General features: G+C 41.6%; 1 protein-coding gene across 1 annotated transcript in view; it reads right to left on the reverse strand.

Annotated features, from left to right (window-relative positions):
* camta1a (calmodulin binding transcription activator 1a) overlaps nucleotides 1-26,133 on the reverse strand; it is a 293,931-nt gene that overhangs the window by 16,844 nt on the left and 250,954 nt on the right. Inside the window, exons 8-11 of the mRNA XM_028583336.1 lie at nucleotides 22,531-22,671; nucleotides 19,561-21,872; nucleotides 11,184-11,310; nucleotides 9,661-9,795 (exon numbers count right to left, since the gene is read on the reverse strand). Coding sequence (XP_028439137.1) covers nucleotides 9,661-9,795; nucleotides 11,184-11,310; nucleotides 19,561-21,872; nucleotides 22,531-22,671 — 2,715 coding nt within the window. The remainder of the gene's footprint in view (nucleotides 1-9,660; nucleotides 9,796-11,183; nucleotides 11,311-19,560; nucleotides 21,873-22,530; nucleotides 22,672-26,133) is intronic.

Raw genomic sequence — 26,133 nt, forward strand, 5'->3', positions numbered from 1 at the left:
CCCTCTGGGTTTCTGTGTGAGCTGACTGACAGGGGCTGGTATTTGTGACCGTGCATGGGAAGGGGCCAAGCCATCTGGCAGCAGCCCTCGCAGCTGGAACACATGGCTGTCAGTTGATCAAAGGCTGACTTTACTTTTACGTACTGTAGTGTAATCAGTGACGGTGGCTTCCATCTATTACTATTTTTTCTTTCTTTTTATTCTTGTTAGCAGAGTAACTCAGTAATTTAAATTGTTCAAAGAATAAAATTGTACGTGATAGAGTAAGGGTAAGAGCCTATCCAGGCTAACACACACATAAACAGACAAATCCATACATATTCACACCTAGACATAGTTTTGAGTTTCCAATTCCCCTAACCTGTATGTCTTTAGACTGTTGCAGGAAACTGGATCACTTGGAGGAACATGCATACACCTACAGATTCATACAGATTTCATTTTTTTGCCATTACAATGCCATAAAACATGCTTGCTGTTTTCTCTCCGTTAGGTGATTGGCCATGTTTTGTATGCCCTGTACCTCAAGCCAAAAATCAGTTGTCAGTGAGCAAATGTTCTCTAGCTTTACCGGTCTTGTGCAACCTGTACACTACAACAGCAGAAGTCCTTCACACACACAAGGCAATTACCTTAGATTTTTTTGCCAAACAGAAGAAAACATTTGGAATTTTGATTCCACATCTTTAAGCCAGTAAGATTGCCTGCATCACTGGAATTCTTCTCTTGCAGTGATAGTATCACCAAATTACAACAGCAACAGGTGGACAGATTGCATCTCACCATTGTTTCCCCAGAGAATTTATTCTTGACCATAGTTTAATAACTGCAAACACAGGTCACAATGCTTGAATGATACTTGTTTGGTCTTCCATAAAGGTGAAGCAGCTCTTAACCCACTGGCATTGGTCCAGCTATATAGTGTAGGTCAATATGAGTACAGTTTGAATGCTGAATAATTACATTGTGTCATATTGAAGGTAAAATGCCAAGAGTGAACACCATGGGGATTTACTGTCATCTACTTTCACACTAATTGAGTAACAAAGTATTGGCTTTTTGTCTTGGAAAGTAGAGTAGTTTTTTTTTATAGATTGACATTTGCTACAGTAACAAGTACATATCATTATCTTCCTATTTGCATAAACAACTATATGCAACTTGACACATCTGCTGCAGGCAGGAGTGCAAATGAGAGATGAATGGAGAAATAATTCACAGATGAATCAATCTGATATAACACACCACAACTCAAGGGACAGGACGTCTCCAAAGCGTTCCATTAATAGTAAGACAACACAGTTAGGCTAAATGCATTCAAAGGATTCTCAGCCTGTCCTCCCTTTTCCTCTAAATCTTTTTCAACATTGTACTTCAAATTATATTTCAGTCTTTTGTCACATACTGGAATCCTATCTAGGGTATATTGTACTCTAGCAACAATTGAAAATTCAAGTGGACAATGACAGACAGCAGAGTGAATAGAGATAGAGACATGATACTTAGCTATTTTATCTTGGTTTGAGACCATGTATATTACCCCCTCTATTTTAACTTGGTTTTATGACACCACAGAGGGATACAAATGCACAGCACGAACAGGATGTGAACCTGAATTTAATAAGCACGTTAGCAGACTGGCCCATGACAGAAAAAACAAACTTACAACACAACATAAAAGAAGCACTTTATATAGATTATAGTTATTAATACACCGTACAATTAGCTAAGAAAACAGAAGAATATATAATCCCCTTGTCCTAAATAAGCAGACTGGAGCCTGTTAGCACAGAGGTTGACAATTTATTGCATATTTCAAATCACAGCACAGACAGATTGTGATGCATACTATAATGTAACCTAATGCAAACCACAATCTATAGCTTTAAAACTTAGCAAAGGCTTTAATGGACCCCTATTTGACAGTCCCACCACAAACTAAATGTGATACTGCACTTGAAGGTAGAATTCAATATGCTTTTGTCCCGATTCGATTCTTTCATGAAAAATGGGTGCAGATTCGATTTGTGTCTACAAGTATTGCGATCCGATAGCAGTGAGTATTGCGATTTTCTTTTCCTTGTTTAAAGCTATAGTGCGAAGTTTTTGTCTCCCCCATGAGGAATTCTAAGTAATAACAACAAAACTGTCGGCACATCCACATGATACAAACCTTCCGTGAGCGCGCACCACCCCCAGCCCTCCTCCACACAGTTGCCAGTAGCCAAGAAGGACACGGAGGATTAAAAAAACATGATGGTCTCTTTAGTAGAGGTAATTATCGTCACTCAAGCTTCTGCGTGCAAAAGATGACACCAGTTTCTGAACAGAGCCGTACTGTGAAATCCAGAGAGAATTTTGTGGAGCTGATAGTGTTAACTGGCTTTGTATAAATTCATTTGGCAATGGCTTGAATGTAACTAACGTTCATCAATAAAAAAAAGGTATGCACTAAAGCTTTAAAAAAAACTCAAGTCGAATAATCCACTTCTAGAGACAAAATATGAGAAATTTTCTAAAAACTAATTGCTTTCTAAAAAGAATGCACATCACATGTCAGTCAGTCAGTCTGATTTATTTAATTTGTAAAGAAGTTCATAGTCTCGCATTGCCAGACCTTCCTCCACAGCGCTGCGGAGGAGGGTCTGGCGAGTTATTGGCATTTCTTTAAACCAATCACAATCGTCTTGGGCGATGCTAAGCACCGGACGGAGAAAACGGGGCCTCTGCAAAATAGCCTCAAGAAGGAACTTGTTTTGGTGGAACATCTGCTCGTTCAAAAGTTGTTTTAGTCGTGCAATAGAAAACTCAGATTGGACAGATAGTCTAGCTAGCTGTCTGGATTTACCATAGTCAACACATACAACCATAGTCCTCATAAATCGAGTTTAGAATTCCAACAGCAAGAAAGCGGAAGGTGACGGACATCTGGCCGAAAATGAGGGACCTCCGGCAGAATTTCCGTCGGCACCTGAATAATCCCGGAAATAAAATGTCATTTTTATAGACTAAGAAGTACATAACATTTATTTGTTGCATTTTCTGCTTTCGGTCAGAAAATAACGGTACCGTATAAATAAAAAATATCGATTCTAGGGAAAAGAATCGATTTAACATTGTTGCACAAAAAAATCACGATACATTTGATTTTTTGATTATTTTGGATTGCACTAAATAGACAAGGTGTTACTGTTTTTATGTCCACCCACTATATCTCAGACTAAACGGATGGATGAACTATAAGTTTAAAGATAGAAAGTAAAAAGCATTAGTGTAATAGGAGTCAACAACAGAAGTCAGAAATGTGTGCTCTCTACAAATGTCTGTTTCTCTTTAAATGTCATCTTTAGTTGTAAGCATTAGCACGCCACTGCTTCTGTTACTAGTACGACTACTATTGCTATTGCTTCTGTTATTATTACAACAGCTACAGAAACACAGTTCTGAAAATGACATGAACTAATAATACTGTTGTTATGACTGATATTATTAGATAGATAGGTAGATAGGCAGTCTTTAATGTCCCAAGAGGAAAATCTGTTTTAACAGCCTGCCATATTTATGCCCCCATAAAAATGTAATGCAAATAGTTGACATAATAGTCACACACACACACACACACACACACACACACACACACACACACACACACACACACACACACACACACACACACACACACACACACACACACACACACACACACACACACACACACACACACTTCGTTGGGTTATTGGGGACTATGGCAAAGGGGGCAAAACTCCTGTTAAAGGGATATTATCAATATTAATATTGCTACTCATGCTTCTACAACACGCACACAACTACTACTGCTACTCAGCTAGTAGTGCTACTACTAACTAACCCTACTTTCACTAGTACTAATAAACGGTGTTGTGCAGTTAACCAAAATACACACTGTTCCTACTGCTGCCAATTATACTAAATAAACCACTTTGCATTAAAATGGCTACCAAATAGCGTTATTTGGGATTACTACAACGAATGCATATGCAGTAGACCTCTGTAAAACATACAAAATCACTGTGGTGATTCATCCAACTTTGCAACTTTGGTCTGTTGTATTGTGTCTTTCACAGTTCTTTTAAGAGGCTACAATGCATCTTGTTCCATGCATTGAATATAGGGATATATACAGATGAGCAACAAGTAGATAAATGCAGCCTATCTGCAATTCTCTCACTTGAAACAGTAAAGAAAAGCGCTCAAGACTAAACGGGGTTAAAGTTAAGTCGCTATTCACTGATCTGTGGTGCTGAAACGCTCAGCGGCAGCACTCACGATGGACTACTGTACTAACGTGGTTTTTATTTCTCCCTATTTTAACTGTTAATTACTCCATGCTGTTGATATCAGCATTGAATGCAATCGGAACTATGAAACAAGTAGATTTCACCGACGACTCGCTGGCCCCGATAACCTGAGCAGCACTCAGGGATGCGACATCGCTCCAATGCGCTACCACACTTTCATTAACACGTGTAACAACACTTGCAGCTGGCAATTTAAGGACACTAGCCTGAGACACAGTGCTCATTTAGTTCAACATAGCAAGCAGACTAAAACTGTCAAGAACGAGTCATGAATCTTTCAAATGTGAGAGGCAGGTTTTGCCAAAAGTACCAGGCTTGAGAAAACAGGTGCACGAGAGCTACAAGTATAACTTCCTCTGTTAAACAAAATGCCAGGAAAGCAAATACTATTTTTGGTCTTTGACGGCGTCTTGGGGAGTCTTTAATATGCCCAAGCACTAGTCGTGATTCAGGAGTTGGATACTATCAACGTCAACTCTCCGGTGCTCTGCAATGAGGCAGAGTCACATGAAACACTTGAAGGAAGCATGTGGCTAAAATAGACCATTTCTTTGAAACTCCGCTACAGCACAGACACAGCTGGACTACATTAAGACACAGTAACTGAGCATGCGGGATGTTCAAAGAAACGTGTAACTGCAACTTCTTCTGGCATACACGAGAAAGGCACAGCATATGAAAACAGCCCAAACACAACACAGACACAACACATTACTACAGCCATAGGTTGAACTTAACACTTCTAACCTTCTATCTTATTTTCCATTGGTAGAGTCCACCTCAAAGCCAAAAAAAATACTGCCTCTTTTGTCTTTTAGGAAATGCAGGTGTCATTCACAGGCATCCTGACCCAAAGTAGTCCAACCAAAGCTGCATTTCACTCAAATTGCAGCTTTGCCCCCACAGCCTCACGGTCAGACTACTGCATGATGTTATACGGAGAAACAATAAAAATATATATCCTTGGTGTAGACTGAATCTCAATCTCAACAGAGCACTCGTCAACAATAGAACAAAGTGAGGGAAAAGAGCGACGTGAGGAGAGAGAGAGAGAGAGAGAGAGAGAGAGAGAAGAAGACCGCTCACTACTCTTCTTCCTCTAATAGCCCCTCCTCCTCCTCCTCCTCCTCCTCCTCCTCACTTGTTTCACCTCACACACATACACACTTTCCTTGTGTTTCTAGTAGTCGCTGCTATCCCAGCCTGCAGTAAAATGACAAATACCGCTGCTAGGAGACGTTGTGCGCACGTGCCGCCAGTAAACAGACGCCCTAATTCCCGTTTGCCGCCTCCTCCTCGAGCCGCGGTCCTGCTCCTAAAAGCTCGCCCCTTATCGTATTATTATTGGTTATTTGGCCTGTTATAATAATAAGTATTGCTGATCAAATAGATCTACTCTGCTCGACACGTGTGGCTGTTTATACGGTTCACTTTGCGCCTGCACGGAGTCTTTCCCTCACCGGAGAAAGTCGGTACAACCGTTCAAAACACGACTGGATTCGCCCTCTCCTAGCCTAGCTGCCGTCTGAAACTACATCTCGTTCTGTTTGCGGTAGTTTACCATGTTTACCCAAACACGTCCACTCCGCTCCTGCATTATGTGTACACGGTCTGCCGTTTGTCACGCCGGTGTAGTAAGGCTCAGAGTCAGTACTTTCAACACGCTCACATCAACACTAACAGGCAGCCAGTATGCCGCTATGCGGGGCTGTCATTTGGCAGTTTCCAGCGAACCTCTCCCGGCTCGGGTCGTGGGATCTGAGCTCAGGGACTTATTGGGGCAGACGATGAGTGCTCTGCAGCTCCGACAGCTTTTCTGTCCTGCCCATGGCTCCGTATACCTGCAGTGCTGCAGAGAAAAGCGCCCCTTCCCCCACTCTGCATTATGACAAATCAAGGCAGGCAGGCAGCTGTGCCATTAGCACATGATAGCACAGTGAGTCTTCCATGGGGAACAAACTCACAGAGCTGTATAACACACCGCTGTGGACTTAGACAAAATATTGCACGTAATGTGAGCAGCCGATATCAAGTGACTGACCGCAGGGGTTAAGTAGCGTGAGCTTGTAACGTTACAGTTATGAATCTGGTCACATTAATGTTTTAAAAGTCGGAAACTAAATGGCTAGCTGTCATTATTCCGTTGGATGAGAAGCGCGTTTCGCTTCTCCTGTTGTGCATCAAGACTGTGGACATAATCGATGTGATGACTGCACGTGCCCTAGTGATTACATTCTGCCCTACTTCTGAAATAAATGATGCAGTCTAGATATCATCGTGGAAACTGACTTTGTGTGGGATTACAAGTGGCAAACAACGGCCAACAGATAGCATTTACTTTTGCGAGAAAAACTAAATCTTGTATAGTAACCCTCATGAAGTTAAAAGTGCACTCTGCGCCAGGGTCGCTGTCCACAGCAGGGTGGTCCTGAAGCTGCTGATGGAGGAGCACTCATTTCTTGTAGTAAAGATCCATCATGTGTGTGATTGGCACACTTCAATTTTTCAAAGACAATCCATCCCTTTTGCTATGGCAAAAGGTTATCTCTCTGTCACACAGGTACACATAAACTCACCTGGTGCCACATCAGCTTAACATAATGTTAGATCATTTGTATACACAGCTATGGAACAAAGCACACTCACATTGCATGTTTATATTTAAACTGTAAAGTCATATTCTGTTAAAGTATCACACAATCTCTGTGCACTTATTTGTGCTGTTTTGACAATACTTGTGTCTAAATGAATGTCTCTCTCAAATAATTGTAGGGACAAATGATATATCAGAAGCTGGATGCAACAGAGATCATTTATTTTTACCTTTACAAAGGAAAATTCCAATGCAGTCATTGATCTTTGTGGATCCCTACCTGTCATTGTCACCCTCAAATAGGAGACCACTAATTGCCATGAAACAAAAAATAGTGAGAGGTGGCAGGCAAGGGGTTAATATAAGTAAGGTAATAGGGTGGGCTGTGTTTTCCCTGAGACAGTCAGCTCCTCCTTAACTGGTTCTGTGAATGGGCCAGTGAGGCAGTAGGGCATGAATGGCGGAGGGATCCACTGGTATTGCTGTGTATGGGAGCCGCCAGCTCTCCATTACTCACTCCCACTCCCTCAAGGGCTGTCTGCAATGCAGCTGTCCTGTGAGCCTGTGCTTCACCGTGGCCTACTTTATCCTGTCAATGCTCAAGCACTGCAGCAATGCTTCCCTGGCACTCATGCGCGTACCCATGCACGCACGCACGCACGCACAAATGCACGCACGCACACACACACACACACACGCATGCACGCACGCACGCACGCACGCACACACGCACACAAACACACACACACACACACACACACACACACACACACACACACACACACACACACACACACACACACACACAAACAGACAAAGACTTACATGCTCATTACATTCTGGTAAACATGCCTACTGCAGGTCTTTGACTCACAGACTTAATTTGAATTTAAACAGAATGGAAATTTGCCAACTCTGCAGCATCTTTTGTTATATGTAGAAGACCTCTACAATGCTGATCTGAAAACACTTTTTTTACAGTAAGGAGATCAGATCACACCAAACAATTTGCAAAGACTTATAAAATGTCCAAATTCGTCATTGCATTTGCACTGTTGTAAACACAATAGCTTTTCTATTGTAAGATAAGCAAGATGGGACAATGAGGCTTTCTCTCACTGAACTGACCTTAGAAAGAATCCCGCACACTGACCATTACGCAAGCAATTATTTATTTAGAAAATACTACGTTTCGGTCTTAGACCTTCATCAGGTAAATTCACACATTCACCTCAACCATAACCTTACATTTTTTAGCTTATGGTTGAGGTGAATGTGTAAATTTACTGGATTCTTTCTAAGCTCATGATCTGCTACCTTTGGTCACATCCTATGCACCTGCCCGACAAAAGAGGTGTGCAAAAGATTTCCTACATTGCACTGAACTGACCTTAAAATGACACTTTAAATACAACATGTGGTATTGGATTTGCACATCTTAGAACAAAAGACTGCAAAGTGAAAGAGAAAATGTCTCACTCTCTTGGATAATACCAAGAGGGGCTGAGAAAGCAAAAAAACCTCAAGGATTTGAAATAGACTGAAAGCTCTTCCTGCATCTATCCCTCTCCATCGCACGAGCATATGCATGCACAGAACAGCCAATAGGAACACTCTGTCTCTCTCTGAAATGACCTGTGATTGGCAAAAGTCTCCCGTGACAAGCTATGTTTTATAAAGTCTAAAAACAGAGCCAAGAGGAGGTGCAGGAGTCTAGTTTTCTCTCGGATCACTTGAAGTACTCTATACTGAAAGATTATTATTTGCCCAACGATGCCAAAAACAAATATATAAGAATATATAGCATGTTTATGCACATTTGTTAGTCTAATAAAATAATAATAATAATAATAATAATAATGAATCAAACTGATTCCTTCATTGCAATGGACTGTTCCACTGTATTATATCAGGCACAACTCTTCACAAATGTTTAACCAAAGATTCTATTAATTTAGTTGTGCAGTGCAGTGCTCCAATTCATTAATTTGGACAACAGAAGTTTGTAAAACAATAACATGGTATGATCATATCATAAAAATACAATTCCAATAAAAGATGATAAATAAAAATATTAAACTTCTGTCCAGCCGTATTACCAACAAAAGGTGCTCTCCAACAACTCTTATAGCAAGGTTCTGAAGGTTCTCACCTACACTCACTTACACTAACTCTACACATACTGTGTAAACAGCCAAATCAAGGATCTTGCCATGACCGAGGACCAAAGAATCAGCATGTTTTATGGCTAGAAACACACAATTATATATCCAAGTCATTATCTTCTTGTTATCGGCAGAGCTTTGTAGCCCTGTCATTCTGATATACGAGATGTAACAACATTAATCCCTGAATATTTGTGCAGCAGAAACATGACAATGAACAATGAACAAACAATGTGTGAGTTAAACTGTCTATTTAATTGCTGTAAAACGTGCCTTTGCTATGTACATAGCTAATGCACGTGAATGTGTAAGCTGTGACAAATTAGTTTAAAGAAAAGCTAGAGAGAGGATTTGTAATGCATGATGGTCCAGCAGATCATTAATCAAAATGAACTATTAAAATCAATAAGGCCACAGGAGATTTGGAGAGCCAGACAGAAGAAGAATTAGGATATACATAAAGAAGTAATGAGTAAAGAAAACAGAGAGGAAGAAATGTGAGTGGACAGATAGTAAGAGTCAGGACAAGGGACCAAAGCTAACGTGACACGGAGGAGAGACCTACCATCCAGCGAGAGCCAGTCGTGCTGAGATGAAGGCAGTGAAGGAAGAGCGCGGGCCTTGTACTCAAACACCACCGAGTTGGATATGATCTGGTTACTGACAGCCACCTGCAGCGTAACCAGACCTGTGTCATGCGCTGGAGAGGGAGAGGATAATGAGATTCCACCACATATAAAGTATACACAACAATGTCACTATTATGTGGCCAGATTTAACTGGCTCAATATTCCATGCATGACTACTGTCAGTGTAAATAAAAAAAATTACAATTTAGGGCTTAAATCACATCACTACATTAGAATAATATTAACATTATTTCAGCGACTCACATGATGCCACATGAGGCTTAACCTCCTACATCTTTAATTTATTTGACTAAATACATTTTTGACAGTTTGACAGACAGAGTAGCTTTTGACACAGGACTTAACTGTATGCGACAGCTAAACACTGGTTTAGATCAGGATTGTTTTCGCGCATTGCTACAAAATTTACTTGGACATTTAGTATTGTTATATCTAAATGTTAAGAATAATTTAAAAAAGCAATTAATTTACAATGATGGAGTGCTGGTATCATGTGGGTGTATCTGTGTGTACGTATGTGTGTGTGTGTGTGTGTGTGTGTGTGTGTGTGTGTGTGTGTGTGTGTGTGTACGCATATGGATGTGGCTATGTGTGTGTTTAGGATGCATATATATATTTTTACTCCCTTGTTACATTGATGGAGTGCTGGTATCCAACAGTGAAAATCCCTAATATGAGTGTGTATGTGTGTCCATTTGTCCGGGAGGGAGGGGTGGTGCTTAGGTTTTCTTTTGTTATTTTATATACAGTATATATACATCATCCTGCATTTTGTATATTTTGTGATTTTTCTCTTTTTGTTATTGTTGTCATATAAAAAAATATAATATAACATATAGAAATATATATATAGATTAGCCTGCATTTAATATATTTTGTGATTTTTCTCTAAGTTCATACTTTTTGTTATTGTTGTCATATAAAAAAACAAGTTGTAGTTTTGGTTGTAAAATTTGTGTGTTGTTTTCAATAAACATTTGATCGAAAAAAAAAAAAATGAAAAAGGAAAAAGCAATTACTTCCCTTAAAAACAATATGTAAAAATCTATAATAAATGCACAAAACATCTTGCTGACCAGATCACCCGCATATTGTCAACATGCAGGCTATTACTTCAAACAAATACAATGAAAGCTAATGATATGCATGATAGATACAATATGCTCCACCCTGAAAGCAACGACATAGAAAACATAAAATTAATGTAAAATGTATTTTTGATGATAGAAATTGGCCTTTTAGCTGAAAAACAAAAAAAAATTAATTGCCAGTAGTAAAATCATCTCCTCTTATGGTTTATGAATAATGGGATGGTGAAACCTCCTCATAAATGTCCCTTTCTTTGATGTGTGTGTGTGTGTGTGTGTGTGTGTGTGTGTGTGTGTGTGTGTGTGTGTGTGTGTGTGTGTGTGTGTGTGAGAGCACTCTCCTGTCCTACCTGGGCAGTAGCAGCGCAGCACCCCTGGTTGGATGAGAGAAGCTGGGACTGAGATCTGGTCAAACAGACAGCTGTAGTTTGAGCTGGCCTCTTGCCAGGGCCCAGTGATCAGCACCTTAACTCCACCCTGAAAAGAAGGGCACATGGGTAAAACAAACTTATATTAGCCTACAATTACCAAGTCAGGTTTAAGTATCATTGCTTACATTATTTGTTGTTTCTCTGCCATCTAGCGTGCAAAGATAAGAATGACACAGAGTAACAGAAAACAACTCTGATACTGATCTCTGCTGCCATCATGTGGATACGCAGAATCATTTCACTAGATGCATTTTTGTAAAGCACACAAGATTAAAATATTGTGCTGCCCTCCAGAGGTTGGAGGAGGGTATTACTGCTAACAACATGAGCGTAACACTGCGAAGACTGTACATTACATGATGTCAAAGGGGAATTTGATACACAATATATTAAGAGGTATACATATTTTCGGTCAAATATTTAATTAATATCTTTTGTTTTAGAACTCAAACTTCACCTATAAATCTGCTTGTCTCTCAACTGTTTAGATGCTATTGTCCAGACAGATTTATCCAAAAGGCAGAGCAGCATGCCATTATGCTTATACACTTCCTCTACTGTGAGTCCTGATATATTTATCAAATTTAAAACCCAGGCCTCAAAAGTATTTGCAGACATGCAGTCCTCATCTTAATCTGAAAAGTAACATTTCACATAACCATGCTTCTTCCATTTTCCTTACTTTTGATACAATCAACCACTTTCTTTTTCCGTAAGTATTCTCCTATATGGACATAATTGCTTTGACTGCTGTACTCAGTCACTCCTACAGTAGATCCCAATGATGTCAGTTTTTATGGTAGAAAAGTCAGTCTTTCCAACTTGTGGATCTCTCTATTAATTCCAAGACATTATTGCTGCTGCAATAAATATTTTCAAAAGATATCGGTCATTCCAAAATCAGTTTGAGAAGTTTCAATGGCCATTTTGACACTTTTGTTTGCCTCTGCATGGGAAAACTTGGAATACAAATGCAAGGACATAGGTATATACAGTATATATACCTATGTCCTAGGAGCTGCAGACACTACTGCACACTTCATATATATATACAAACTACTGGTCAAAAGTTTTAGAACACCCCAATTTTTCCAGGTTTTTATTGAAATTCATGCAGTTCAATGTCTTATTGTACTCTGAAATGAAAGAATAGAACAAATGAACAATTTAAGTTAAAAAAGAAATCATGGAATCAATTTATAAACCAAAATGTATTCTACATTTTTGACTCATCAAAGTAGCCCCCTTTGGCAGATATAACAGCTGAACACACTCTTGGCATTCTTTCTACAATGGAAATCAAATATTCTTCAGAAAGTTCTTGCCAACTCTGTTGCAGAAGTTCCCATAAATGTGTGGCACTTGTAGGTTGCTTTGCTTTCACTTTTCTGTCCAGTTCATCCCAAACCAGCTCAATGGGGTTTAAGTCTGGTGACTGTGCTGGCTACTCGATGTTTTTAAGCTTACCATCTTGTTCTTTTTTGCTAAGGTAATTCTGGCATAGCTTGGACTTATGTTTTGGGTCATTAACTTGCTGTAGGATGAACCCCTGACCAACTAGGCGCATACCAGAGGGTACTGCATGGCACTGCAAAATGCTGTGGTAGCCGTTTTGGTTCAGGGTGCCTTTCACTCTGTACAAATCACCGACCCTGGATCCAGCAAAACAGCCCCAGACCATCATGCTTCCTCCTCCATGTTCAGAGCTGTATAGTAACGAAGTAGAATTATTCACTACTCTACTTAAGTACTAAAAGGCTGTATCTGTACTCTACTAGAGTATTATTTTTTCTCCTACTTCCACTTTTACTTGAGTACATATTTTCGATGAGTTTAATACTTTTACTCCGATGCATAGTTACTCGTTACTGTTGTGAATTCCTCACGCTACGCAGACTGTGGAGGTTACAGTGTGTGTAGTTACGTACAATAATTACGTAAATTACGTACGAAATCCCACAGATTTGTTTCTTTTCATTACGGTTGCCCGTTCAGAAGTCAGAGATGATGAAAGTTTGTACTCTTTCTATTTAGTTATTGTTGCACCAGAGTAATCTATTAGTAGTAGTAGTAGTGAGTAGTGAGTGAGTACTGAATGTTAAACTTTTGACCCTGTGATATGAAGCTGCTAGTTTATCTGTATTTTGCTAGCTTGCTAAATTTACACTACATAACACATTTTATTTCAGTATTTGTTAATAAGTGATTAATAACCCACTGTTGTATCAGATAATAGTAGTTATAACAGCTGTGACATTAATGTACCTTTTCGGGTTTATTTCAGAAACTTCCTTCATATCCAGCAATGTACAGCTTGTGACTGCCTTAATACCAAGTAAAAAGTTGAACTCCAACAATATGATATTCAAAATTTGACTGCTTTCTTTAATAACTAAATAACACAATACTTAGTAGTACATTTTAAAATAAACTACTTGCAATACTTAAGTACAAAAAATGTTGAATACTTTAGTACTTCTACTTAAGTGGGGTGCTTAAAGAGCACTTCAACTTCTACTCAAGTCACTTTTTTGATAGAGCACTTGTACTTTTACGTTTTTGTACTTTTTAAGTATGGGTCTCTAGTACTTTATACACCTCTGTCCATGTTGGACAGTTGATGTCACACACTGAGTGACACTCAGTAGTCCATTGGCAGTGTTTCTTGGCCCAGGCAAGCCTCTTTTTCATATTCTGACGTCTTAGCAATGGCTTTCTTGCTGAAAATCGACCTATCAAACCTATCAGCTCGAAGTCTTCTCTTTACAGTTGAAACTGAGACTTGCTTATTACGACCACTATTAAGCTGTGCTTGAAGCTGTTGTCCTGTGAGCCGCCTATCACGCAATCTGTTGACTCTCAGAAACTTCTGTTGTGGCTTTGGGTCTGCCAGACCTCTTCCTGTCAGAGTTTCCCCCAGTTTCTAAGTGCCTTTTGATGGTGAAGAACAGAGGTGTGGACTCGAGTCATGTGACTTGGACTCGAGTCAGACTTGAGTCATTAATTTGATGACTTCAGACTCGACTCGACAAAATGTACAAAGACTTGCAACTCGACTCGGACTTTAACATCAATGACTCGTGACTTCACTTGGACTTGCGCCTTTTGACTCGAGAAGACTTGCTACTTCCCATGAAAACTGGGGAAACAAATGTTTAGACGGCCGCACCGCTCTCAGTTTATCTGCATCTGTGAAAAAAATGTGAAATGTGCCCCACCTGTATGCATGCAGAGAGCACGCACGCTGCCTGCACGACATCCAATCACTGTAGTCCCACGTTGTTTTGATTCGACAGCATCTTAGCAGGCACATTGCAAGACAACAGTTGGCAAAATGATACCGAAGATAGTTTCGTTTGGCTATAAAAATTACGAGGTAGTCGACAAAAAACGAGTTGCAATTTGCAAAACATGCGGGTCGAAGATTACAGACGGAGCTGCCACAACGTCCAACTTTGTTCGACACCTGAAGTTGCACAAAGAAAGGTAAGTTTTGAACAAATGCTAAGCACCTTATCCGATGTACCGTAACTTACTAGCTGCTGCATATTTACTGTATCAACGAGACAGTAAACGCACGTCTCCCTTGCTGGTTCATGCTTACAAAAATAGGGATTTTTGAACCCGGATTATATGAGGTACATGAGTGTAGCAAACTCAGATGGAAAACCTCGCCAACATCATGTCAACATCCGTTTTAAAGTACCATAACACAGTCACAGTAGATCCACCATTAGCCTTCCCTTTTCATATCATGCCCAAACAGCAGGCAGCACATAGAGACATAGAGTGCTACGTAGTCTAGGTCTGTGAGGCAGCGCACCACTGGGATATACAGTACAGGCCAAAAGTTTGGACACACCTTCTCATTCAATGTATTTCTTTATTTTCATGACTATTTACATTGTAGATTCTCACTGAAGGCATCAAAACTATGAATGAACACATATGGAATCATCTACTTAACAAAAAAGTGTGAAATAACTGAAAACATGTCTTATATTTTAGATTCCTCAAAGTAGCCACCCTTTGCTTTTTTTGATAACTCTGCAAACCCTTGGTGTTCTCTCAATGAGCTTCATGAGGGAGTCACCTGAAATGGTTTTCACTTCACAGGTGTGCTTTGTCAGGGTTAATTAGTGGAAGTTTTTCCCTTATTAATAAAATAAGCAAAGGGTGGCTACTTTGAAGAATCTAAAATATAAGACATGTTTTCAGTTATTTCACACTTTTTTATTAAGTACATAATTCCATATGTGTTCATTCATAGTTTTGATGCCTTCAGTGAGAATCTACAATGTAAATAGTCATGAAAATAAAAAGGAAACTCATGTGAATGAGAAGGTGTGTCCAAACTTTTGGCCTGTACTGTACATGATTTGTATAAATTTTATTTCTGTGGTAAGGACTTGAAATGACTCGAAATTAAAATGGTAAGACTTTGGACTCGACTTGAGACTTGTTGGCTTTGACTTTTGACTCTACTCGGGACTTGCCTCATCTTTGACTCGACTTGACTCGGGACTCGAGGGCAAAGACTTGAGACTTACTTGTGACTTGCATAACAATGACTTTGTCCCACCTCTGGTGAAGAATACTGTACTCACTGACACCTTGACTTTCTTCGCAATTTCTCTGTAGGAAAGACCAAAATTCTTAAGTGTTATGATGGTCTGTCTCTCTTCCATTATTAATTGCCTTTTTCCTGCCATTTTTATGGCAACACACTGCTTTCTGCAGTACAATACTGCTCATATAATGCTCAGGAGGGTATGGTACCACAGTGTGTTCCAACAATACTTTTATACAGAGGGGGGTTGTAAGTAATCCAGACAAGTTGGAACACCTGTGGGAATTGGTAGCACCAACTTTCAAAACTTGATCAACCTCCATTGCTGCAGAACAGCTTTATGTTGTTAACCCATTTCTTGTTCCCTGAAAAAGACCTTTTTTGTAAAATTCTGAAATGTACATTATTTTTCGGGTAACCTTACTTTTTTTTAACCTCAGGCAGTTCACCACTTACCTTTGTACCATTTGTAGTTGTTCATTGGACTTGAACTGCTAAAATTTCAATAAAAAAAATCTTTTGACAGGTAGTGTGTGTGTGTGTATATATATATATATATATATATATATGCAAACTATAGATTAAATTTTTTTTTAACCCAAACAATATAAAGAAGAGGTCGCAGTATGTTTTTGAGCCCCGAGTAGTGTTTGCAGCGCCTAAGGGGCCAGTATACTTCATCATCAGAAGTGCTTATGCTTGGAGGAGGGTATTACTGCTGACAACATAATTGTAATACTGACAAGACATGATGTAAAAGGGAAATTTGATGCGCAATATATTAAGAGGTCTACATATTTTTGGTTGATGTCAGTTTTTATGGCAGAAAAGTCTGTCTTTCCAAGTTGTAGATCCCTCCAAATAATTTCAAGACATTTTTGCAGCTGCAAGAAATATTTTCAAAGGATATCTGTCATTCCCAAATTAGTTTGAGAAGTTTCAATGGCCATTTATTTTCCTCTGCATGGGAAAAATTGCTATTTGAATACAAATGCAAGGGCACAGGTACATATATGTGCCATACATTACAATAATCATCCTACATGTGCAATATTTTACCTGTCCTAAGTGTTTTATGTCTTAAATTATTCTTGTTTTTAGCTGTATGTATCCTTTATCTCTTGTGTTTATCTCTAATGCACCTTTTGTTGTGGCACTCACAATGCCATTGTATGGGTCTCTGTGCAATGACAATAAATGTTTATCTTATCTTATTTATAGGCAAATTAAATGGCTATTATGGATTAAATTATTTTTAACCCGAACAATATAAAGAAGAGGTAGGAGTGTGCTTGTCGAATGGTCGAATAGCTTCGGAAACACCCTCCCCCCACACCTTTCCAATGTCGGATAATGGGGCTGTGCCCGACCACTTCTGTTTCCGAAAAACCAACGATCTGACTTTTAGGCCCAGTTCACACTGTTATTGGCCACATTTGTAGAGGTGAGAAAGTAAGCTTTGACTTTCTTTTATACCTCTCTTTTTTCATTTGTTGCACTCATTGTGTGTACAACAGACTGCGACATCGGCCCAGCTAGAGTGAACATATTGATAACGTATAAAACAACCTAAGGAATCCAGTGGTACCAACCATGACATGCTAGCTTGTCTATAAGGGGGCTAAATAACGCTCGGAATTTGGGCTACATTTTGGTAAGGGAAAAACTAGAATGGCCATTTTCAAAGGGTCCCATGAACACTTACCATAAGATATCTAAAAGAAAATGGGTTCTACCCAAGAGTCTTTCCTTTACAGACATGCCCACTTCATGATAATCCCATACGGTTTTGGGGTAAAAAAACATGCAGTTTTCTCATGTAGTATAAATGTGTTATTTTCGCCTATTCTAAAAATGGTGTGTTTTAATATTGGAATTGCATTAATTGGATATGAATGAAAAGCCGAGACTCTTGTGGATTCAACAAGTCCAATTGCATTCAAGTCTGATGATGTTAGTCCCTATAGAAGCCATGTCATTGTGAGACATTTTTTTTCAACGATTGTTAAAGGTCCCATAGCATGAACATTTCACTTTATGAGGTTTTTTAACATTATTATGAGTTCCCCCAGCCTGCCTATGGTCCCCCAGTGGCTAGAAATGGCGATAGGTGTAAACCGAGCCCTGGGTATCCTGCTCTGCCTTTAAGAAAATGAAAGCTCAGATCTCCTCCTTATGAGGTCATAACGGGAAAGGTTACCTCCCCTTTTTCTGCTTTGTCCGCCCAGAGAATTTGGCCCACCCATCAGAAAGAGAGAGACATCATGGCTTGCAAATGAGCAAAGCATGGCAGTTGGTCATGGCCACACCCCCACCCTCCACCTTGCCCCGCCTCTCTCCTCCTCAATAGCATTTAAAGCTACAGACACAGAGATGGCACATCCTAAGGAAAGCTCATTGTGGGACTGGCTCTAGTGGCTGTAATTCTGTACCAAGGCTGAATTTCGGGAAAGAGACTTCAGATACAGTATTAGTGGACCACTAAGGTCTATATAAAAGCATCCAAAAGGCAGCATGTCATAGGACCTTTAATATTATGTACGTATATGTATACGTTATAGGATAATCAGAGCTGCATGAAACTTTACAACCCCAAACTAGAGACCTAGGTCATTCAGTGGATGCAGGGCTTTCCTAAGTATATTGACAATACGAGGGTTTCTAAGCAGTTTCCAGAATCCAATTACAGAAAAATTCAATTCTTACAGAAATCTCCAAATATCAAAAGTGTTAATACCAAATCACAGCATGGGTTTTTCTATGGTGTTCCTCAAGGTCTTGGTGTCTTAATGTGTTTTTTTGGAGAGATTTCCGATTAAAAAAATGGCTCAAGTTTGCACCAAATCTGTGTAACAAATGATATCAACCTGAAAATTGCTGCAATAACTTATGAGACATATGTGAGAATGGGAATGGCCATCATACACTTCCATTGTAATGTCCTAAGCCCTTATACACAATTTATTTCAATGAATTCATAAATTATTTCTGATTTCTGATTAACTACTAAAACAACTTGACACTCAGTGCTGAGCTGCATCTCAAATTAGTCCTCATGTCACAGCTTTCAGATGGTATAGACCACTTCTATGTGGCATATACCGCTGACCTTTTATCTACCTCTGAACATCCCCCCCGCACCCCCACACCCCTCTAAAAATAGGGGGCGGAATGCTAAGAGGTTAAGTCTGGCTGTTACATATCTAGCTGCACATTATCTAAACCCCTTCACTGTAAGTGGAAATGGTGAAGTTTCCTGACCTGTCCAATAAAATAATTGTAAATTCATGAGAATCCAATGGACAACAGCAACAGTTTAGTTAAAAATTACCTTTGATTGTATTTCTTCTTCATCTTCTTCTCAAGTCTCTCTATTTTGTTTATGTCAAAATAAATAGTGTTCATAATTGTGCTAAACCTAACCTATGTATCTATGTTTTCCTTTGTATTCTTGTGTCTTTTATTTATATATGTATTTAATTTTATTGTGAAGCACTTTATAATTTTTATCTGTGAAAAGTGCAATATAAATTAACTTTACTTACTTACTTATTTGAAACCTGTTGGGCTGCTCTAGTTCAAAATGCAGAAATGAGTCTTAAAAATCACCAGTCATGACCCAACTTTACAGCACTGGCTGGTACATAAAATGTTATAACCAAACAGAATGATTGCCAAAAAACAAACAAACACTGGTTGTGAAAAATAAAGAGCCCTGTCACTCACCTCGGGGTAGGACCACTCAGGGGAGTAGTCAGTGACCATGAAGAGCCGGCCCGTGGCCTGAAGCATCCCCAGAGCCCCCTGTGCTACAGCTGCAGACACCACCTCTGCTACATTCATGTAGGACAATGAGCCTGGCTCTCCTGTGTTTCCCGCTGCTCCAGCCCCTCCACTCAGAGACTGGGGGCTGCAGCAGGGTTGAAGGCAGAGCTCTGAGGGGCTGTAGCCAGAGCCCCTGACCCCTCCATCTTCCTGGCCCTGCTGGGGGGCCCCACCAGCTGTGTTCTGACTATCAGAACTGTGGGATGTGACAAGCTGGTGAGCATAGAGGGCCCCTCCAGCTGACATGGTGGCTCCACTGCCATCCACTGAGATGAAGTCATTGATGAGGTCAGAGAACTGGTTACCAAAAGAGATGTCAAAGTGATCCAGACTGATCTCCATGCCGGTCCCTCCTGCTCCTCCGTTACTGGCCGCTCCACCCAGGCCTTGGTGGCTTCCGACAGCGTTGTAGAGTCCCTGGACCATACTCGTGCCTTGGAGGAGAGGCTGCAGCTGCTGTTGCTGCTGGGAGCGGTTGCTGCCATCGCTGTTGTTGTTGCCATTGTGAATTGCTACTCCTTCTCCTGCACCTCCAGTCCCTCCTCCGCCACCGTCCGAGGCCTGTTGCAGGTAGTGCTCTGCGCCCTCGCCGTTTCCTGCCCCACAGGCCTGAATGTGGTCTCCTGGCTTGATTAGATTATCAGCTCCGTTCTCAGTGGCTCCGGCCTGAGCTGAATTCACATTGCCCGGTTGCTCTAGACCCACCACCTCCTCATGCTCAGTGCCCAGCCCAGGAAAGCTCCCCTGGTACTGTAGCAGCTGGAGAGAGCCAGCCTGGCCAGGCCCCTCTGTGGGTGAGCCTCCATTGCAGTTGGCCCTGTGCTGGCTCTGGTGGGCCTGGTGGTGATGGTGGAGGTGGCCGTTGCTGCCAGGGGAGTCCGTCTTCACCACTTGCAACCCCATATAAGCCCCAGAGTCATGGGAGTTGTGCTCCATCAAATGTGTTTTCTGGCCCATGCTGGGCCTCCCCTGCTGGGCCTGGCCGGTCTGAGAAGAATCCTGGAGGAAGAAGCTGGGCGAACAGTTCTGGTGTTGCACGTGAGGACTGGACATGGCCTGACCATAGCTCACTGTGGTAGCGCTGGAAGTATAGTCCTGCTTGGCATCAATAGCACTGAAATCCATCTGCTCCAGGGTGGTGCTGGGACTCAGCCCCCCACCAGAAGGAAGCAGGGAGCCTGCTGCTGTCAGAGTAAGGCTACCCTGGCCTGAACCAGCACCAGATGACACAGACACCCCGCTGCTACAGTTCACTACTGGCCCCACCTGGTAGCCACTCTCCTGGGCCAGCTGCTGCTCAAAGGATGTGTCTTCTGTCTTGATATTCTTTACCAAAGCTGAGCTGAAGGTGTAGCCATTGTCTGACATGGGAGGGGAGCGCTGCAGACTGCCGTTGGTGCAACTGCTGCCACCGGAGGAAGATGAGGTTGAGGAAGAGTTGCCCTCCGTCTTCATTGCACTGCCTCCATAGGTCTGGCCCTGTTTGGGGTTGTTCAGGAAGCAGTCCGGGTCAAAGTTCATATTGGTCTCTGGGATTTTGATGCTTCCAGCGTCCAGACTGCTGGACAGCACCAGTTCCTCAGAAACCCCAGCTGAAGACAGCATGGCCAGGTTGTCTCCTGCCGCAGTAGTCCCAGGTTCCCCTACTCCTCCACTGGGGAAGGCAAATTTGTGACGATCAGAGGTCACAGACAGCACCAAGCCCTGTGACGTGGCATCTGCACCCATCAGGTGAGTGTTGGGACCCCCGGTTGGAGACATGCTGTAGACAGGGTCTCCAGTGACCTCAGACATAAAGACACTCTGGGACAGGCCAGACATGACAGAGGCCACGTGGCTCATCCCTGTCACCACGGGGCTGTCAGCCATGTCTGGGTCGCTGTTGAGGCCGCTGCTGATGGACACAGGGGAGTTCTGTGTGGTGTCAGGGACCTCAACCTGGTTGGTGGATGACACCTCTGTGCTGTTCTGGTGCAGCAGGACGGGCTTGTGGACTTTGCCATTGCGTTTCTCCCTGGCACTGCCCCCTCCACCTCCTCCCCCAGAGCTTTTTCCTCCGCCATGGGCGCTGTGCTCGGTCTTCCCCTCCGACACATCGTTGTTTTGTACCTCAGAGTGAGCACTGCTGTAGCCCCCTGAGCGGGGGTCCACCTTAGGGGAGATGATGCGGTGTTTGGCGCTGTTGCATTTGTGGTGCACACTGCTCCCAGCACCTATATGAGGACAAACAGAGAAAAATAGGTTGAGGATTTGGATAGGTAAGGGGGTTACAGAAAGGGGAAAACGAAAAGACAAATACACACTATTGATTTTTGTATACCTAAGAATTGGGCAAGGAGCAGAGACAAAAGATGAATGATCTGTTTGTTTTTGTATTTATCAGTTTGTGAAAGACGATTTTCTCCTGGGATGATCAAACTAGTCTTTCTTTTTAGTATACATTGAGTTTTGCAAGCCTTGTTACCTTAAGTGATCAGAAATAAAAACGCAACTAGGGGTTATCCAGAGTAATTTGTTTTAGAAATTAGTAAACTGCTAGTAACACTGCTCTACATGCTTTTCCTGAGTGACAGCCTATAGTGGAATTACACAGCTGAAAATATTTGATTGATTAGCATAACATTCGGGAACAGCTGGGCTCTTTCAGATATGGCCCTGACACGATTATCAGTAAAAAAAAAAGAAAAAAAAAAGCCAAAAACCCTAAAAGTCAATTTCACTATAAATCGCCTACCAATAAAAGACTTCAACCACCTTCTCTGATCTACCATATAACAAACAGTATCTTTATGGCCTTTTTTGTTTCTCTTGCTGAATTTTCCAGATCTCGCTTGAGAACAAACTCCCTCCCACCCACCCACTAGCCCTTACCCAGGGTGCCCGTGCAGAGGCAGTTGTGAGTCCGGGGAGGTGGCTTAGTTTGGTGGCTGTCCAGAATCTGTTGCACTAGCTGCTCCACTGAGAAGCCAGAGCTGCTGTTCCCATTGCTGCAAGTCCACTTGATGCCATGAACTGCCGGGAGAGAGGAGGAGACAGAGATGTCAGCTAGCCCAACAGACCACCAGCCACGCCAAGCCCCCGCCCGACCTCTGCCTTTCCTGGTCAATCTGCCAGTATACATCATGCTGCTCACTGCTCACCTCTCTAAAATGTCAAAGTTACCATGGTACAATAGAGAAATTCATATTTCAGTTTATTCCTGAAGAGAAACAAACAACCCACTGATTGGCCTCAGGAAAAAATGGTACTGTAGTTTCATTAGTAGAATTTGAGTGGCACTACATTGAAATATAACTATATATAATAACTCTTAACTCCAATATCCTTTCTGCTTTTCTCTGTGTCTTGTTTCCTTCCAGAATTGAACAGTTACTTTTCTCTAGTCTCTCCTTACTGTACCTGTGCACTTTCTGTACTGCAGTGCTCATTCTCTATTGTGCCTCTTTCCCTCCCATGTGTCAGTGTCTGTTGCCCCTCTGTGGCCTCCTCTCTGGGAGTGCTGATGAAGGAGATGGAAAGTGCAATCCTTCCACCCTCACCCCAACCTATGACTCTGTTCTGACGGTGAAAGCGTCTAGTGAGGACCGTCACCTAGATGCTGCTGGATCTGCTGCTGCTGCACCAAGGAAAAAAGAGAGCCTTTCTCCTGTAAAGCTCCACTCTCTGCCTCAGTCACACCTCGCTAGCAACTCCTAATACTTTCCATCGCTTCACTTGCTAACCAGCAACCACTATTGATCAGATGGTAGTTTTAGTGGCTGAAAGGTAGTAGGAGACACCACTGAGAAAAGTTAATATTTGAGAATTGAAGCATATTTAGACGAACAAACAAAATCAAGCCTGCTTTAATTCAAGTTCCCTTCACTTCAGTACCTGTTTTGGTTAAATATGCAAGAGAGAGATATATAAAGAGAGACAGGTTTAAAAACAGCCAGAATTTGCTTAGTGCATGTCTGTTTGCATATGAGATAAAAGGAGATGAAAACAGCGTAAGAGGGGTGAGCCCGGTAATGCAGATTAAAGACAGAGCTAGTCGAGGCGAAGTGAAAAAATGCCGGGAAACAGAATTGGATGACTGTGATAGGGATCTAACTTGAAAGCTTTAAGATCCTTTGGCAGATAACAGGCTGGTCACCAGCAGATGTCAGTAGAACTGCTGTGATCAAGCTGAGATCATACGCTCCACAGACAACTCACTGTGGCAGGTTATAGAAACATAAACAGGGTTCAATTTTGATCTGTTACAAAGTCAGATTTGTTCAGCCATTAATCTAGAGTGAGCGAGCGAGCAGAAAAAAAGATTGGACACCAAATGTGACGGGAACGTTTCTTTAATGTCACTGTAATTACTGCACATATAATTGTGTCTGTCTGGAGATCCCATTAGACAGTGTGGATTGAGTCACCGTTCACCTCCTGACAGTGTGTAATGCAAACAGTACAAATGAGATGATTCTAGCAATACTGACACAGAGTTGATAGGGCCGCAGGAATACTAAAAACGCTGTCATAAAATCCCCTTCTGTGACAAAGCCAGTAGGGAGGCTGCAGGACAGAAGAGCATCCGTTCTGCTGATCCGACCCAGAAAGGGTGACAGAGCAAGAGTGAGAGCCTAATGCAACAGCTTACATCCACAATGTAGTGCCATCCCTATTTGTCCAAACAATCTTGTCTCCCCTCCACCCTGATCCCTCATGCCAGAATTGCCTCGGCCTCATCGAGACGGACGTCACCACCAGAGGCGCTGGGTTGTTGACGTAAAGTTACCACCGTGTCTGCCTGTCTGATCTTCTCACTGAGGGTTATGTTCCAAAGCAGACATGACAGGAGCAGTGCCACTAGATTTAATCCCAGTGGCAGCAACAGCAGAGGCACCAACAACAACCCAGTCACATCACCATCCTGATGACCGCATCCTGTCATGAGCAGCATCACACAGCCCTAATGACAAACACAGTTGATGTGTAGGACACACGCATATCCCATCTAGTTGCCTCTGCACCATCGGGCACTATATGGGACAGTGGAGTACAATAGTTTACATGATGGCCAGCCCTGTCTGTCTTGCCTTGGTCTGTTCTTCTCCAGCCCTGGCTGTCTAGCCTGGAGACAGGCCCTCTGTCTGTCTGAGTTTTTGTTAAAGCCGCTCATGCGCTATCTGTCAGCAGGCTAGGGGCATAGCTGGGGAGAGTGCTGCGTGTTTATAGCATTAGACCAAAAGAATGAATCAAGCTGGCTGCCTTGTCCATGGAACTGTAGCGTGACTGAGTAGTGATGCTACTCTCTTACCCCCCTCTTCACTCCCTTGCTGCTTCTCTATCTTATCAAACACCAAAGGGTGTTGTTAAGGAAGAAGGTCAAACAAGACCATGTTTCACAGGGATAATATTTGAACTGCCGTGTATGAGCATCTGTGCATGTGAAAGTTTTTGTGACTGAGAGCGTGTGTGTGTGTGTGTGTGTGTGTGTGTGTGTGTGTCGTGGGGAGACAGAATAAGCTCAACTGATCCATAAAATCCACATTTTTCTTTGTTTTGTTTTTTGTATCATTAGAGGTGTCAAATGGTTTGTGCACTGAAATATCATGAAGAGAATAACAAAAGGGAAGAGCAAGACGGAAGAGGGCAATTATATCGCAAAAGATGACAATGCTCTGGGAAAATAACTATTTGACATTAAACTAAGGGTTCGTGTGCCAACATAAATCAGCTCGCGATATAGGAACCATAATGGTTATTTAAGAAACATTTCTGAACATACAGGCACCCATACCGCATATGACCCAGTGCCAAACATACTGTACTGTACATTCATGCAATCTTGCATTCTGCACTCAATACTTAAACTACAAAGTTTGATGAAGCAAAACAAATTATGGAAATCTGTCCTTCTAGTTTATCCATACAACCTCTGAGAAATCCAAGAATTTCTGCTGTATACAAATAAATTAGCCATAGCACTGCACACATATGATAACATTCATGTGCATTGCAATTAAGAAAAAAAAACATATCTACTAAAAGATACGTTGCATTCTCTAAGATATAGGTCAGTCTGGGAATAAATTCACTGTATGTTAAGAGCTAATGTATAATTTAAGATTAAATTATGCATGGATAATACAGCATGACTTCATCACAAGTCCTTGCTCTCTACATTGAGATGGGGGTTGCTATCTCACAGGACCACTAGATGGCAATGTTGCTCCATCACTGAACTTGTGTTGACATGCTGGCTGTTCCAGGGAAAAGAGAGAGGGATAGAGGGGAGAAGAAAGATTGAAAGCAAAGAAGAGAAGAGAAAAAAGCTGAAGAGTTTTTTGTGTGCTTTTTATGTAGCCCCCTCATGTAGCCTGGCAGCTAGAAGGCATCTCACACTCACCCTTTTTTGTCCCAACAACTCCCAAAGTTAATGACTTTACATATTACTGCAAATGGTGCTTGGTTTTTACATTAAGCCACAGATCTAATGAT

The sequence above is a fragment of the Perca flavescens genome, chromosome 7 (genome assembly GCF_004354835.1).
Source record: "Perca flavescens isolate YP-PL-M2 chromosome 7, PFLA_1.0, whole genome shotgun sequence".
NCBI lineage: Eukaryota > Metazoa > Chordata > Actinopteri > Perciformes > Percidae > Perca > Perca flavescens.